The sequence below is a fragment of the Triturus cristatus genome, chromosome 5_1, assembly GCF_964204655.1.
Source record: "Triturus cristatus chromosome 5_1, aTriCri1.1, whole genome shotgun sequence".
Lineage (NCBI taxonomy): Eukaryota > Metazoa > Chordata > Amphibia > Caudata > Salamandridae > Triturus > Triturus cristatus.
This window is the reverse complement of record NC_140587.1, coordinates 706318572-706337411: the sequence shown is the minus strand read 5'-3', so window position 1 is coordinate 706337411 and position 18840 is coordinate 706318572. Positions and strand designations below refer to the sequence as shown.

Here is an 18840-nt window from a genome sequence, read left to right as displayed (position 1 = left end):
TAGAATTGCCAAACGCCTTCTTAAGCCACCCGAGCCCCCTCTCCCTTCTGATGACCCCTTAGGGAGATGTAATAAGTTGGCTCACTTCTTTTTTTTTTAAATCAATGACCTTTATTCAGCTTTTGCCCCCCATCAGGGCTGATAGAGCCTCCTCACCCTGATGGTCAAGCTAAATCCTCGGGCCCAGTCATTGAGACCATCCCCCCAATGGACCTGGAATCTTTAAAAACCTATACCCTTCAACTAAAATCTGGCTCTCCCAGTGACGTGATAGCCCCGGTTTTTATTAACCAGGTTTTTGACTCTATTAGCCCAGTTCTTCTTGAGCTCATTAACCTTTCACTCTCCACTAGGATTGTCCCTACTGCATGGAAACGGGCTATGGTCCGAGCCCTTTTGAAGAAACCTACTCTGGATCCAGATATCTTTGCCAACTATCGGCCAATCTCACTGCTGCCAGGATTTGCAAAGATCTGTGAAAAATATGTTAATCTGACCCTCTCTACCTTCCTGGAAGGAAACGATTGTTTGCACTCTTCTCAAACGGGTTTCCGACCAAGGCAGGGCACTGAAACTGCCCTCTTAGTAGTGGTTGAGGAATCAAGGAAGATTCTTGATGTCGGAGGGTCCGCAGCTATAATATTACTCGATCTTAGCGCGGCCTTCGACACAGTTAATCACGAGCTTCTGATCGATCGACTCAGTGAGGTCGGGGTTTCGGGGACCCTACTCAAATGGCTTGAGTCATTCCTCAAAGACAGATCCTTTCAAGTCTTTGAGGAAAATTGTATATCGGATAGAATGCCGGTACATTGCGGGGTTCCTCAGGGCTCCTCCCTGAGCCCTACGCTTTTCAACGTGTATATGCGACCTTTGGCTGAAGTGGTTAAGCCTTTTGAGGTCAGGATCGTCTCATACGCAGACGATACACAGCTAATTGTGTCCCTTAATCACCTGCATGATAATCAGTTTTGCCTGGCCAGCTGTTTGGAGAAAGTGTCCGCCTGGATGGATAATTCCTTCCTAAAATTAAATGCGGCTAAAACTGAATTGATGTTTCTGGGTAAGCCCAGGAACTTAAATCCTGATGTTTTTTGGCCCAAATGCCTAGGTATTATGCCCACACCCAAGGAACACATAAAGAGCCTTGGGGTATGGTTTGACCGCAAACTAGAGTTCAAGGAGCAGGCATGTAAGGTAGCTGCTGCCTGCTTCGGTATCCTCAAAATGATCAGGAAAATCCTGCCCCTGCTTCCTTTTAGTGCAGGGAAACTGTTGGTGCAGGCCCTGATTTTATCCCGGCTCGACAACGCCAACGTGCTCTACCTTGGCTCGGAAGGAGCCACTATCAACAAGCTTCAAGTGGTTCGAAATTGTGCCGCTCGCGCCCTTATGCAAGCCCCCTACCAATCTTCGGCAAAACCTTTGCTCATCTCGCTGCACTGGTTACCAGTGTCAGAAAGAATTCAGTTCAAGGCCCTGTGCATTGCTCACAGGGTTCTGTCCTCCTCTTCCCCTCCAATTTTTAGGGATATCATTACCCCCGATGTTCCGAATAGATATCTACGCTCAGGAAAGAACTGTCTGGCTACAGTTCGTAGAGTAAACCGAGCACGGAGTGGTGGTAGAATGTTTTCTATTATATCTTTGAAAAGCTGGAATCAGCTCCCAGACCATGTTCGTCTCGAGACGAATCATCTTTCCTTTCGTAAAATGCTGAAGACCCTACTGCTTCCCTGATGCTCCTCTTGGTGGGTGATTGGTTTTGTCATTAGCGCTGGGAGGCCTCTGGTAGCCATGCGCTTTGTAAATGCCTATTCATTAATTCATTCATTCATTCATGCAGGTGGAGAGGGGTAAGCACGAGGCTGAGGTATTCTTCAGGAAGGACTTAGGTGATTGGTTTTAACCACGTGCTTCTCCTTCTTTCCTCGTCCCACACACCCTTAAACGAGTTAATTCTTACCAACCGCTTTACTCCTTTGATAGTTTACACTTCCTTTTTTAGTCCTCGGAGCCTTGTGGTAGGGCGGTGCGTCCATTAGGGCGCTTGGGCGTTGCCCCACTGAGCGTTGCCGTCACTCTGGCAGCAATCCCTGTATCCCAGGCGGCGGCCACAAGAGCCAGGTTAGTCACCTTAGAAGGGGGCAGGGCAGCACAACAGGAGAGGAGTTCAGTTCAGCTGCAAGATAATGTCAATGATTGACATTCACCATAACCTATCACGCAGGGGGTCGTCAGCGGAGCGCACAGCAAGAGTGCGCATGTTCTGTTTAGGGCTTAAACATTTTGTGACCAGCCCTGAACATGCGCACACTAGGCTGCTCATTAGAAGAGCGAGGGTTGTTCCATGCCGCTCTTTTAATGAGCAGCCTAGTGTGCATGTTCTGGCTGGTCGCAAAAACATGTTAAGCCCTAAACAGAACATGCGCATTACTACTCACGCCAATCCTGACACTGCTGCTGGAGCAGCGTCTGGATTGGCTGAGAGCAGGCGGTACTTGCCAAGGCGCCAACTTGGAAGTCAGATCCCAGCCCAGGACCAGGAGGACTCACAGAGGCGGCGCGGATCAGGTAAGTTTAGTTAGCTTAATAATAATAATAATGGTGCTTTATTTTAACCTCTTCCGCACGACCCCCCCCCCCCGTCATGAGTATTGGAGCGCGAGCCTTACTGCACGAGCGCCAGACAGCGCTCGGGAGTGGGATCATGCTGATATTAAACTACCACTCGGATTTAAAGAGCAGGTTCATTGCACAAGTCATGAAAACTGTGTTTTGCTCAAAGTGGTAACTTTAAGAATACTTCCTTCCCCTCATTATAATGACAGCTACAGTTACGTGCCATTTACCAAGTCTATACGTTTTCTTTAGAGAGCGGCATATATGCCCAGTTTGACAAACCCGGCCCGGGCACACATCTCGAGGAATGATGAAGGCACTGACAGGTTTTAAGTGAGCACCGCTAAAGTTCAGTAGTTAGTAGCCACTGACCCACGTCCCTCGCAAATTGCGTAAACCTATCACACCCCATCATCTACATCAAAGCCGCGTTTGTAATCAACGACTAGGAAGATACACAAGGGCCGTGTACTTTGATCAGAATACTTCATTCAACTGCTTTATTATTCACTCTAAAGGCTGTGGCAATGTTTGTGAAACCGCATCATATCTAATTATTTCAATGAACCATTTAAAAAAGGCGCGGAATTTCCATTAAAGAGTGGAATTGAAAAGAAAGCAGTTTATAACTGAAACTTGGTACAGTAACGTTACGTATCTTTTGTTACATCAGAAACAACCACTTTGGCGTTATCAACAACTTTTCATTTCGTGGTGACATAAGGGTGAAATTCTCAAACATAAGTATGTTTTAACATCATTCTGAACAATAACAATATTGAAAAGCTAAGGGCCAGTCATTGAAAAAATATTTAAAAAAAGGCAATAAAGATTGGCACACAGGGACTGTGCATCAATACTATATAGGTCCTGTGCACGATGCCATAAGATGGCCAGCTTCAATACTTGTACTTAAAGCACTGAATTAGCCTAGATGCCAAATATCAGCGTAAGGAAGAACGTTATTTAAAAGAACACCATTATCAACTATCAAATATACAAGGGCCAAGAAAAGATGAAACGATTGTCCACAATTAAGTCAGAGACGTTGAACGCTGACTGGCTGGGGGAGGTCCAGCTGGCTCAAGATGGATGGCGGCAAAACAGGTGTCTGTTTGCTGCGCACCATCCTGCACCAGCAAGCCCTCCTGCACGCGCCCGTCAGGCAACATCATCCCCTTTCTGCCTCACTTCCCCTCCCCTCTTGCATAGGAGCCGCACATACATTAACCAGTGTCACGAGAGTGGGTTAAGGGGGGACGAGTGATGTATTAAAGGGAGAGAAGCTGAAAACATTTGTGCTTTAGAAACTTGCATTTCCCAAATCAGATATTTTTTCAGAATGGTCGTAAATGTGGAATACAGGTTTGCCAAGCCACGGAATACTAAACACAGATGTGCCCAACAGACTGTAAATAAGCAGACAGTGCACTGCGTCCGTTTAAGGAACTCATTTGAGGTGCACCTACATTTACAAACTTAGAAACACATGACTTGGCAGGATGCAGCACGCAATGTGCGCACTTGAGGCTAACTGGCCGATTTGGACAGTGTCTTGAGGGAGCCTGTGCGGCAAACTTCCAGTTTAAAGAGACGCGAGACCTGACTGGCAGGCTCTCACTAGCCTATCACTTATATGAAATACTGGCTCTGGCATTCAAGAACGTCTTACAGAATGCTGCGCATGATGAGGAGCACTGGTGATGAGTGTTTCTGTACATTTATTGTTTTTTGCACAACTTAATCCGGAAGTATGCCGCTTTCGAGCTGTCAGCGGTTTATGAAAGCGTTTGAAATGGCCGCTGTTTCTGGTCCCATAAGTCTTGAATCAGCTTCCCACGTGGTCATCTCTTTTGGTGTTCGGACCACGGCTATGCAAGTTTACAGAATTGGCTATTGGCAACAGGTGGGTGGTGGGAGTCAAGGGAAGATTTCACGTTCTATGAAAACTTTAAAGTGACGTTTGTGTATCTCTTAGAGGCATCGTATATCATTAATTTGCTTGATAGATTTATAATAACAAGTAGAGTGTTTCATGTTACTGTTTTGTTGCTCCTAAGCGCTATAGTTTTACATAATTATTTTTACTAAACAATATCGTCCTCCAAATGATAAAAGGCTGTTTGCTTTACCAAATTCAAGTTTAATTTTACTCCCATGTTGAAGGCAGCGCCTGTTCCATCTAGGTGGTAACTATATGTGGGAGTTGATTTGTGCACCTCTTTATTTTGTGTTACCACCCATTTGTCTAAATCTGTTGCAATGGGAAGTCGTCATATTTAGTTCTGGAACGGTAGCAAAGCCAGAAAATAGAAAAGACTGAGGCTGGTTTTGTAGGGTTTAGGCTTGAGATTTGGTAGGGTTCCAGGAGTCTAGGGCTCAGGTCCCATTTAAGGTTGGTGCATATTGGAGTTGCTTGAAAATGCACCATTTGCCCACTCTTTTTTTCAAAATTTTCCCTGAAGCCTCCCCCCCGTAGGTGGTTCAGGCTCGCTCGCCACAGTGAAGTACGACAATTGATTTACGCCTCGCCACTTTCAAATGTCACCAGCCGCCACTGGCTGTGTTTACAATAAGGAATCGAGGACAAACCCTTTGTTGTATACAGAAATATGTGTTTAAAACGAGAACCTTTAAAATGCCGACATTTGTTTTCAGGATTCTTTGCTCTGACGTCAGCGATCCCGGGGCTAGGTGGCTCGTGCATCTGCTCGAGCTCAAGGGGAAACAGCCTTTACCACGAAGCATTTTCCACGCATTACGTTTACAACGATACACTTACCTCGTAAACGTCTTCACAACGCGTAATGCTTCAACGACCATCTTCACCACGCAAGAACGTCATCACGGAACAACGTCATCCTAATCCGAAAAAAAGCATCAGTCCGTTTTCAGTGTCGGCGGAGACCTGCGGAAAAAGGAAAAAAAAGAAGAAAGGGGGCTTGGGGGGGTCTCCCCCCCCAAAAAAAGAAAAAGCGGAGTAAAGGTAAAAAAGAGGTAACGGCAAAGCGTGGAAAACACATTCCGTTGTAACGCATGCGTGGTAAAGGCATGCGTTGCAACGGAATGCGTAGTAACGACATATATTCGAGCTCAAGATGGCCTGCTAGTGCCAGCGTCACTGCGTCAGAGTTTAAGTGAGTACCGCTTTGAAGCTGCCTAAAAGACATCTTGACAGACGCACAACACTCACAGAAAACGCCAAGATACACGAGCCTGCCAAGAAAGGCTCAATGTGGGTCGATTAATGATAATCAGAGAGAAAACGTAGCCAATGCTTGGAGAAGCAGTACACATCGATTAACACTTATCTAGCGAGAGCAATTTCTGTTCGAGAACATAGAGTAGTTCAAGTTGACGCACTTGGCAAACCTACGTGAAAATGTAACAGTGTTTTAAAAAAGTGCCGAAGCAGACGCTTCGACAGAAATCTACCTAGGACAGATCGCCGTATATACGCAAACACGCACGCACATACATTTAGGTGACTAAACTGTGATGCCATTTCGCTTTACACGTTTCAGAGGGCAAATTCTTTAAAGTTTTCAGTTTAATAAAATCAGTATAGCCATGCACCATGGTGGGTGCGGGAAAGCAAACCTGTTGAGTAACTGAAAATGTTTTCCCCCCCTCAAAAAATATAGTTCTCTTAACCATGGCGTTCCTTTTATTTTGCTTTATTTTTAGAAGCCTTACAGAGAGAAAATCATCTTTAACGCACAGAGCTCTTCCTGTTGAGTCAGTTTTCTCAAATGCAATGGGCATACGAATGGAAATATTTCTGTTGCGTGGCGCATTCTTGTAAATGAATTAATACACAAGGTAAACGTTCAGTGAAAACATTAAAACAATTCAATCGGGATTTATCCCGTGTTGTAAACATTCCATAGCAGTATACACACGCCGTCGTTTACACGAAGATGCCATCTGCTGAGCAAAAGTGCACTCAACAGGCGATTCCAATTATGTTTTAAATCTTTTTCTTTCTTATTGATTTTCTCCACTGCTTTCCGAAAGGCCCCGAGCAATCTAAGCCAATGTGGCAATTGAAGAGAGCAGTGGACTTTTTATTGACCTCATTATCAATCCGGCTTCGTGCTTTTTCCCTGTCTCAGTGAGAATGACAGACGGAGGCACGCAAGAGATGGAAAGAGGACAGGCGTTCCCGCGTCTAGGAGAAATGGCAGCGCGAGGCCTCAACGAAAGAACGTGTCCAGGTAAGGAAGTATTACTGTCACTGAACCCTTTACCTGTATATGATGTAACTGCAGCTGCAATGTACTCTTGGTCGTCCCCAGCTCGTCGTCCATTCGTTTCTGTTCCTCCTCGAGCTCCTGTTTTCTCCGCAATAAGGAGGCACGTTTCTGGAAAATATTAAGAAAAAAGTTTGAGATTAAAAGTGGCAACTACGTGTAGTTTACAACTCTTCCTCCTCCCATAGAAGTTGTTAAGAAATATCTGCCAAATGGCAAAACTATCACATGCTCTGACATTAAGTTACATCTGCAAATTTTGGAGCAGATTTACAAGCCCCTTGCGTGAATTTTGTGCTGCAGTTGCGTCACTTTTGTGTCGCAACAGCGGTGGAAAGAATGCGGCCTATTTACAACGTGACGCATCTAGGGAGATGTGTCACGTTATAATGCCCTGCGTCACATTATACCTGCGTCAGGTATAATGTATGCAGAGTGGGCGTTCCCACGCAGTAAGGCCTCGTAAAAGTGACTCAGTGAAATCTACAAGATTTCACTGCGCCACTTTTAGGATGCCACTGCGTCAAAACCTTACGCCTGCTTCAAGCAGGCGTAAGTAGTGACGCAGTGTAGTGGGAATAGGCCACAAAATGCATTGCTGGAGTTGTGTTGTGCTTGCGACACGACTCCAGCAATGCATGACTTTTGCCCCAACTGATGCGTCAGAATTTCTGACGCATCTGTCAATCCTTGCACCATAGTGCGCCGTATTGTAAATACGGCGCATCTATGGTGGCGCAAGGGTTTCTAAGGGTGGCGCAGGGAAAGTGACGCATCTGTACACATGCGTCACTTTCTTGTAAATCTGCCCCTTTGTTTTTAGAAGCAGCCTCTACCACTTGTATGGTTGTCTCATTGAAAAACTGGGAATGGAAATCCATGCAAAATGATTGGGTGGACATACGAAAGTCCTCATGAACAAGTGGAGAACTTATATTCTCTTAGTTATCAGTGTCTAAGATACTCCTGTAGTCACAACCCTCCTACATTAGTCCTTTGTCTATGGCTTTAAGCACCATGTTAGTTTTGGGAAAACTTAGAGTTGATGTCCCTAAGCTTACCATCAAATTCTAAAACCTGCTATGGCTTCTTGCTCTGAGATCACACAATACTGCTGTCTATTGCTGGATAATAGCTGCGTTGATATTCATGTCATGAGAGCCTTCAAGCCCACCCTGCCCCCTACCTCCCTATTGGCTGTCTGTCTCCCAATAGACACCCTTGTCAATGGAAGGATGAATAGATGCATGAATGCAAGGATGAGTGATCGAGTGACTAGCTGATGAGTGATTTAGTGTGTATAGGGATCAATAGGAGAATGCAATGGAAAGGCAAGTTAACCCTTTTGGCTTTGCCAATGCTCGAGTATTTAGCACATAATTTTGCCACACCTGTGTAGGAACATAGTAAGCATGACATAGATTAAGCAAGATATCAGAGTCTACTTCAAACCCCACCCCCAGTTTGAGTGTCATGTCTGACAGTGCTGATGATCTGGTTCGCTTTGCTAACTATTTGTCTTTGGAGCTATGTTGGTGATGGTGAGAGGATTCTATATAGCATGGGCTTTATGAGTATGCAAACACAAGGAGATGATGGACGGAGTGCTGAAACTTTCCACACACACACCCGTAGATCCCATGAGGCACAGGGTCAGGACTGATTTGCATAAGGCTGGGTCTGAACTGGGGTGGCACAGTGAGCTAAAGAATGATGATGGATTCATCCCAGATCTGTGACTGGGGGTGAGTGTCCGAAAAGTTTCAGCGCTCTGTCCATCATCTCCTTGTGTTTGCTTTGTTCGCCCTAAGTTGGCAGGGTATCCCGAGACGTGGGTCCCTTGCTCACTTTATCACTGACCTCAAGCTAGCTTGGCTGAGACGGGTGTAACCGCAAAACTGGTCCCAGGATGCTTGCTTCCGGTCCTTACCCCGAAACCAGTCCCAGTATTCTTGTTTCCGGTTCAGGGAAGACCTGCCTTGGCAGTTTGAGCTGGACTGTTCCCATGAGGCACAGGGTCAAGACTGATTTGCATATGGCTGGGTCTGAACTGGGGTGGTGAAGTGAGCTAAAGAACGATGATGGATTCTTCCCAGATCTGTGACTGGGGTTGGGTGTCTGAAAAGTTTCAGCGCTCCGCCCATCATCTCCTTGTGTTTGCTCTGTATGAGTATGACCACAACATGGTAAGATTAGAATGATGGTGGCTGGCGTTGTTGGGTACAGCGTGCTGTTGGATGTCTAATGAGGCTCAAATATGTATTGGAGGGATAGGATGCGCGTAACAAGGGCTGTCTGCAAAAGCAGTTTAAAGGTAATGTGTGGTGAGTCTTAAATTAAGTATTTCATGTTTTGCAGCATCAAGAACATTATTAGCAATTAGGCAAGATAGGGAAGTTATATCAAGAGTTTGGGGAATCATAAATGTATTTCAGCATACTGCAGAATCACAGTCTAATATCATGATCATATAGTATATGGTACATATTTAAAATGCCATCTAATTTAACCACTATTATAATTTCTCGTGCAAGTAGTTTAAATGAAATAAAGATAATAGCACTTACTTTAAACACTCATCTCACCTAAAGATCTACTACGGATATTTTAATTCTCTATACGTCCTGCTGCTTTAAAAAGTTTTGATCTGGGTACTTAAGAATCAACAGAATAACAAATATACAATCATTTGCATTTTAAGAGACCTAAAAATATTTGATAAGAAATATTTCTCTTCACCTATTGTCCTGAGATTAAAATATATCTTTTACGGTTTGCTGCTGTCAAAGACCTTACGTTTTGGGTATGTACATGGATAGAGAGTGGCTTTGCATCAATCAGTTTAAGCCATTGGCTTTTTCAAGTCAGCTCCCATCAATATCAACAAATGTCCTTCATGTTTTTGATCAGCTAACAGCATTTCACAGATGATACATACATTCTCTTTGCATAGTCCGCTGGTGATTGCTGCAGCTGTTTTTAGCAGCCCTGGTCACATTTTGGATCAGCCCACAACATCTGATGGCCCGCATCAATGTTGTAGTGGTGGCCAATTCATTTCGGGTGGTGGGATTTCACTATTTTGTCATTTAGCAATGCAACGGGACATGCACTTTTTTAAAGTTACTTTTTCCTCTTTGTATCCCCACATTCCAGATGTATAAGAAACATACTGAAGTAATTCCAGGTCTACAACTGGGACGTAAGTGAGGGAAGAAGAGGCTCTTTTTTCGATGGGGCTCTGGCAGTTTGTATTCTTTGTCCTGGCAGCAAGCCAGAGCAGAGTTATCCCACCAGGACAAAGTAATTCTCATGAATCTGACAAACCTAACATTAATCATGGAAGAAGTACTGAGCAACGGTGCTGTAATAGTAGTTAGAATCATGAATCTGGGTGAACAGAAAGAAGTGCGGCTGGCAGAGCTGCTGTTCATGCTGTGATGTCATGCTCCAGGACTCAGAGAGTGGGTTGAGACTGCAGCAGGGCAGGAGATAAGAATGTGTGAAACGTTGAGGAAACCAATACTGCAGTGGTCTCTGAGCAATTTCCCCCCTCTGTGCAGCGAAGGACCACACAGACAAGCAATGCGGACTCCATGAGTGGCTGCCATGGCTACTCCTGAGGAAGGATACATCTGAAGGATGCTGAAGCAAAACTGGTCACTGATAGTTTATGAGTCCAGAGTGTGGAGGCAGAGAACTGTGGTAACAAATGTTTAACAGAATCCTAGGGAAAGTAGCACATTACCAGTTTAAATGGTATGAGCTGTAATTTAGATGGTATGCATTTTAAATGGTATGGGCTGGAATTTTGAAGTTCCAGACATACTTGATTCAAATGAGGTTGACAATTTACTAGTAACATTTTCCAGAGTAGGGTCAACTGAGAGGAATATTACATTATGTGGAGTAGTCTATAATCAAAAGGTAGGTGTTAAGAAGGTGAATGGGTAATCAAGCTACTACTTTCAAAACAGGGTATTGGTCTCCGACCCAAGTGTAGTTATTCAGTACTTAGTTGACTACAATCTTCCGTTATATTTATGGAATATTGCTGGAATAGAGAAACAATTAATGTCGAAGGGGGTGGGTGGTTTTAAAATAAATTTAGTTTAATTTTTATTCAGCAATAGAAGCCGATGAATATTCACTTCAATTATTATGGTTCTTATGAAACAATTGCTTAGAAAAATTGAATGTGAGGGCGAGTGAGAAACTACTCACTTAAGATTTCAGGGTAAAAGCTTTAGCTTAACTCAAACTTTATTCTAGTATTTTTTTTAGGTTTAATAACAAAACTGTTGAACAAAGCAGATATTTGTCATCAATTGTCTATTTGCCAACTTCTAATTCTGAGAGTTCTGTCGTGCTAAAATCTATTTTAGGTGATGTTGAATACCTGTTAGGAAGCTACTCAAAAACTCTTTTACAAATTCCTGGCAATTCAAATGCACACTTGTTTCAAGAAGTAAATTCGACTTGCTTGTATGATTCTCTAGACGTTTACTTTCATGTTCTCTGTGGTAAATGTGAAAGCCAACCGAATTTTGATGTTGACAAAGTGGTAATCCCCATTTTCGATTAATTGAGTTTCAGTTCCTTGAACTGATGATAGAGCACAATTGTCCAACGCAAGATACACATTGTTCTCCAGGACTTAGTACAGTACTTGATTTGACCTATTACATTAAGCAGGTTTCCATTTAAAGATTTCAACTATTAGCTAGACCAGAAAGTGATCACATCCCTCTGTTGATTAATATAATTTGAGAACATATCCTATATGAAAATTAATTTCCCCCAACATATGTATCACTATAAATAATAAATATGTTAGACAATATCATTGGAACACTCACTTAACAACTCATCTGGACTCTTTGTGGTCTCTAGAATGTATTGCAGATTTAAAACCTTCACTCACTAATCGCTTTTAGCATTTAAAACCCAGCACTAAAATCTGGGAGCTATATTTGAGGAAGATATTCATCCACCTTCTTCAAATAATGGGGTTAATCTAGCTTCCATATCTCGTCAATCTTATTATTAATTTGACCCCGTGATTTTACTTGAGAAAATATTCATGAAAATATTTACGACAAATGTTAAAAATTCAAGATGCTGTAAATCATGCTTTTTCAAAACCATTGAAATAAAGACCTAGCTGTCAAAGGACGTAAGCATGATGAAATTCAGTGTCAATCAATTTATCTAATCGAAGGATTCTTGAGGATACTGGATTCAGTGGGGTCTTGCTTGATTATGGTTGATGCACAATAAAGTCCACTACTGTCACAGTGGCAGCTACTAAATTTATTCCTGAACTGTTATATGATTGTACGTTTTCAACTAAATCAATAAAGCATCTCGAAAGAAAAAAATCTTTCATTTCCATCGCTTATTTGAAGTAAGATCTTCAACCCCTCACTGTTGGATTCAACTTGAGACATCTCTTGTTTCATTGTTAGCATTAAACATTACTCAATTTTCTAATTATAGATGTGCTTGAACAATGTCCTAAGATCATACTCCAAAAGCCCCGATATATACAGATATATTATTGCAGTAACAATGTGTCTTGTTCTGTAGCAATATGTGTCAGCAAAGTTATTGCAATGTATAATTTACAGAGTTTGGAAATTCTGTCGAATATGAGAGTGTAAACATCTCTTAAAACCAAATGTAAAAGGTTCATTTTATCAAAAAGATGTAACATCATCATGACTCTACAAAAACTCTAACTTTTCAACTATGTTCAGCATGCCTTTAAACAGAATAGGCAGTTATATTCAGATTTCAATCTTCAGGCAAAAACTAAAATGGATACATTACATCTCAACTTACTGTACAACAAAAACTTGTGTGTATGTTTCTCACCACACCCTTGCTTTCCAAGCACGCCATCGGATTCTGGGAACTCATTGAAACTCACGCACCAGACCTCCCCTTCCTTACCCAAACCTGACTCAACCCAGCATTGCCAGAGCCATCCCAGTGGGAGACAAGCCAGGCAGAGAACTCCCCATTATCCATAAGTACACCATAAAATGCACCACGTTCAGAGAAATCAGCACCTGTAGTGTAGTTCCTATATCCCTGATAGGCTCTGCGCATTGGAATAATATACACTATAGTTTTGACATAGGACTGAGGTCAGTATGTCTCTATCGAGTACATTAAACTTAATTACTTGTGTGTGCCAGCTAACTCAGAGGTCACTAGAAAACTTCTCGAATAAACAAGAAGGGATAAGTTTCTGACAACCGCATAAACATGACAACTTTGTTTCCCTTAGAATCGGAACAATCTCAGAATCGTGGAAACAATAGATAACAGTTTCACTCAGTCAATCGTGCATGCTTCGTTTCTACAGAGTTACACAGAAATAGATAGACGGGCGTTTCAATAAAAAGGGTTTATTGAACAGTCTTATTTCTCGTGCAAGAGATATGAACTGCTACAATCGTAAAACAGAATGCGAAGTATAATATTTACAGCGTTCGCAGTAAGATAGAAATAATACTGCAATAGCATGGTTTGTAGCTATGACAGATATTCATAAAAATACATACATAAATAACACAGGCTAAAATGTTAATACTCATCTGATGCTTCTAACTAGTTCTACCCCAGTGCACCTAACCTAAGTGTAGTACGAGGTAAGAAGTAGGTGCTGTTTGTCTATTGTCTAGTTTAGCTATAGTTGCCAAGATTTGCCAAAAGTCCCTCTAGATTCTAGTCCGCTCCATACCTTAGAATGAGTGAGATTGGAATCTCTTTCCGAGTCTCAATCTCTAACACCCCGCAAGGGGAGTCAGAAACACTGGAGCTGGATTCTCTGCGAGGAGGATGACAGCGTCTGGTCAGTACATCAGGCGGGGACTTGACTTCCTTCCGAACTTGCCATGGCGAGCCGCGTCGTGCAAGTAGGCAGCCGAACCGTGGTTTGCCATGGTAAGTGAAGGTATATTTATACCTTGAAGGTGTTTAGGAATGCCAGTATTGACGTAAAAGTCAGGCAGAAGAACGTCATGAATGAACCCCTAAGGAATAGATGTTCATGCATAATAAATGAGTTCATGGAGAAATCAATATCCAAGCAAGGGGAAGTCCTAAAGGCTTAAGAGTCTGGTTTTCCAAGAACTTGTTGTGACGTAGATGAACGGATGTATGTGGCCATACCTGTATTTGGTTAGCATGGATAATGCCTAAATAAGTGTAGGATTTCTATGCCTAAATGTAGGCAATGCGAATTGTGCCTATATAAGGACATCAATCGGGAAACCTATATACGGTATCTAAATCGACACACAACACACCCCTTTCATGGAACACATGCACTTCAAACTGCAAACAGACGAAAGAATCACCATCAAAGGAACCCTCACGTACCAACCTCCCAGACCACAGACCAGCATCGGCAACCTTAGCACATCTCTCCATCAGCTCCAAGGACTTCGTATATCTCAACGACCTCAACTTCCATCTGGACGATCCCATGGACTCCAACTTCACCAACTAGCGTGGCACACTGGATGAGAGAGAACTGCCTGAAGCTCAACACCGACAAGACAGATATGCTGATCTTCGGAAAAAAGAGCTCACCTTGGGATTCCTTCTGATGGCCTACAAAGGTACTAGGACCCACAACAACACCTACAGACCACACCAGAAACCAAGGACTCATCCTGGACAACAAACTCACCATGGCATTGCAGGTCAAAGCTGTTACCTTCTCCTGCTTCACATCCTATAAATGCTGCGGAATATCTTCAAATGGCTTCCCCACAACTCAAGAATCACCATCACTCAAGCCCTCATCACAAGTAGACTGGACTATGGAAGCACACTCTATGCTGGAATCTCAACCCACCCCTCTCCACAGACTCTGGACCATCCCTAATGCTGCTGCCAGACTCATCCTTGACCTCTTATGACACACCCACATCATGCCACACCTCAGATAGCTCCACTGGCTCCTCATCCAGAAATGTTGCCATTTCAAACTTCTCACCCACTTATTCAAGGCAATGTACAACATAGCATCCACATACATTCAACACCACGCACACTTCCACTAACCCACCAGACAAACTGTGCTCAGCATCAGTCTAACCTGCACACACACCCCACTTCCACAAAAGCAGAACTAGAGGTGGTTCGTTTCCCCACATTGCCATCAAGACTTGGAATGACCTCCACAACACATCAGGGCCTCTCCCTCGCTTCTTGAGTTCCGCAAGAAGCTGAAGACCTGGCTTTTCAATTGATCATGTGGAACCTGCAGAGACAGCCTGTAATCAGGTTCAGTCTCTACCCTGCTTGCATGCCCAATGCCCGGATGACAAGTGCAACCTAAAAATCTATTAACATATAACACATACTGATTTTGTCTGTCGAAGGAGCATGTTTCCATTTACACAAGCATCAAAGAACTTTTCAATTATGTCCTAAGGCGGAAGAATCTGTGACATGTGTAGGAAAGAAAGAAACACTGTTCATCCACTGCTCTGTGTGGTTCCAGGATTTATTGATCTTGTTTGCGTTCCTTGGTACAGAGTCTTAGCCTAGCCAAGATGTGTTTCATCGCTACCATAAAGTACACATCGACTTCTTCAGGGCTAAATTCCTATGATTACGGTCCTTATTGTCGGTTGTACTTCCGTCCAGAAGGTAAATAGTAGTAGATGGTCTTAAGGGTAACAGAGACCAGAATTCCATTTAATTAAAGTTTCCTCATGAAGCAGATTCTATATTCTGTGATGCAGACGAGTATTCAGAATCTGCAGCTACTAATTATTGTGAGACCCTATTCGTAGTGTTATGGCTGTCAGCCAGCTTTGATTGTGTTGCCACTGGTCACCCTATCCGGTGAAGCAGCTGGTGAAGTCTCCCGCGTGGGACGGGGATGGAATTATGGTCTCTGTTACCCTTGAGACTATCTACTGCCTTAGAGCGCCATCACCCCACTAGAACAACCATTGGGCGTGCAGTAGAATCTGTGAAATATTTAATCTGCTTATAGCCCATATTTTCTTGATTTACAAAAGATGTCATAACATTCCCTAATCTGGGAAGGAGGGTGTGGAACAGAAAACAATGCAATAATGTTCTGCTTTCCAGGTGACTCAGAACAAATCCAAAAATTGCATTGGAAGTGTTTTCAAATTAGTTTATAGGCAAATGGACAAAGTAAAGAATCATAGACAGTCTATGATGAAGACAATGAATCTCAGACTGTTTTCAACAGATAACCATTTGATGTAAGCGTAAACCGCCGGCCATGCAGGTAAAATCGGTGGGGCGGTAGGGCCATGCAAGGGGTAATTTCAAGGGACGATGCAGAGAGAAAATTGATTATTTCAGTTTTACCTCTGCATCGTCCCTCGAACCACGGCCCCACCGCTGTTACCTGCACGGACCGTGGCTGGAAAGAGGTAAGCACTGTTGCTGCTCAAAAGTGTGCGACTGTGATTAATAGATTTGGAAAAATGGAAGGTCCAGCCTGTAATTATATTCATGTTCATCAATATATTTGTTTTTAATTATTGTAATTGAGATCTACCCAATAAACTTTCAATTCATTGACTCGTTTGAAGTGACTTGCAGCGACAGAACATGATGACAGAGAGCAAGAATTATAATGACATGATCCCCAATGTTGAGAAGAGGCTTACTCTAGTCGCGTGATCTTGTAGTCCCAAGGTCTGGTCACCTTCCTGAAGAATGAGCCTTTGTAGTAGATAAGACCTTTTTTTGTACTAGAAATGCATTTGATGTAATGCATCAATATTATCTGGTCACATTGCTATAAGTTTTTTTCTGGTTGAACTTCGGCTTGAAAATAAAGCCCTGGCACTTTTATCATGTCACCCAGCTATTCCAGTACACCTTTCTCCAATCCCCTGGTAAACTCCAAGGAACATTATGCTGGAGCACTTCAGTGCAAGTGTGACTGGAAAGTGTTTCCTGCCTAAGCCTAGTTTCTCCCTGTGCCCCGATAACCTTTCTCCAGCCCTGCCTACCATGGTGCTGTGTGATCTTTGTATGTTTTCTTAACTTTAATTGTCTGACATGCCTTTGTATTTCAATGGTACTGAAACTTTTCAAGAGTTTAGGTAATCACATATGGTGTGTGTTTATAAGTGTATAATACAGGATTACTGCATTAGGGGGATGGAACAATGAAAGCAAAACTAGCAAAGGTGCAATGGCACCATTCAGGATGTTACCATACCATTTTTTAAAAAGTGGAAGATCAGCAAATGAACACAATCAATATAGCCCTTATGATACAAATGGAATGTGTCTACAGCGAAAATAAATACTAGGCATATGTAATTCAATTCACTATCACCTCCAATTTCATTATTGCTACGGATACCTGCCTGGGTACTGCAAAATGTCCATATTGAAACAGGCAAAGTGGTGTTTCAAAGATTTTTTTTCAACCTCAAAATTGCAATAGTTTTAATAGCAGCATAATAGGTGCATTATGGTGTGGATAGACCATCCGTTATGGTGGTGCAGGACTTAACATCTACCACGCTGATGGACAGTAGTCCATCTTATTTAGAGTTGACCACCAGCCCATGATCATCTCTATACTTTTCCCATTAAGGGATAAAAAGATTGGTGAATGACGGTCATATCCAAACTTTAAATTTTGTTTGTTTTAAAACAAACTTAAACATTTCGAAGTTTTTATCGAAAAAAAACTAATGAGCCCTCCACCCTGGACATTTTCTCCCAGGGTGTGAGAGTCATTCATTTTTTTTGTTCCTCACTGCCGGTATTTTTACTGGTAGTAACAGAAAAACGAAAAAATGAGTAGGCAGTGTCATAGCTTTACTCTCATAGCCCAACTCTGTCAGGCCATCAGAGGTAGCTTTCTGTTGATGGAAACCCCACTGACGGTCCTCGTGACCCGAAATAGGGTGGGCCGATGATCATTTTGATGGATGGACAGAATGCTCCAATGCATTTGAGAAAGAGTAACCGGTTTGACAAACTGTAAATAAACCCCCTTAGTCTATCATAAGTCTATGATAGAACTAAAAGGATCCAAGATTACATGGTGGAGATAGAACCACCAGCTCCATCTCCAGGGTGCACGGTTACCAAATGACTTCATATCACTGAACCACAACTTTTTCAGTCCCATGCTTTGCTCTCACAAGCCATTGCATTCATTTAGTCCTACTGAACTGAACCAAGCCTACTATGCCTCCAGAATGTACGTATCTGTTAAATAAAATACCAGGACTGAAAACAAGATGGGCAATTGTAAAGAGTCATTGACTAACCTGTGGCTAATAGCGATTGAGGTAACTAAAAAGCACCAGTGCATAGGCTGTAAAGAGACAGATGCGCAACCCTGAGACAGTTAGCCCTTGCTCCCCCGGTGTGGCCACTACAAAAGTCTACCCAATAGCTTCCTTTGTGTGCTGAACCACGACGAAGCAGTCTGTATAACTCTCCTTGAAATACAATGCAGCATTGATTCTTGGTTGGGCTTCAATATAGTTTCCGATTTATAGCTGTAATCCTCATACCTGCAGAGAAGAGATGACGCAAGTGTACATACAGACAGTGACAGGCAAAGACTAAAGGTTCCCAAGACGACACCAAATAATAAAGATGTGAATGAACAAGCAAAGTGTCAAAACATCTCAACCCCGCAGAGGAAGGATGTGCACGTGTAACTTCCAGTTCCAGAGTGCTGCAGAGGGGAGGAAAGTTGTAGCTTGCCGGTGCTAAGTGGGCGCACCAATGACTACACCAGCAATGAGTAATAAACACATCAGACTTCAACATCTTTCCAACATTAGGAGAACATTCTTAGGTGGATGGGAAGCCCATCATCCTGCATACTGGAAGATTTCTAGGATTTCTCCCAATATGGCTCCACTGAGAGACAGAATGTAAATATGAGGACCCGCTGCTAACTGAGTGACAGGTCAAC

General features: G+C 42.9%; 1 protein-coding gene across 1 annotated transcript in view; it reads right to left on the bottom strand.

Moving 5' to 3' along the window:
- The window catches only part of CCDC178 (coiled-coil domain containing 178), a 1033935-nt gene that overhangs the window by 665705 nt on the left and 349390 nt on the right, over positions 1-18840 (bottom strand). The window contains exon 16 of the mRNA XM_085605687.1: positions 6873-6986. Within this exon, the coding sequence (XP_085461813.1) occupies positions 6873-6986 (114 nt within the window). The remainder of the gene's footprint in view (positions 1-6872; positions 6987-18840) is intronic.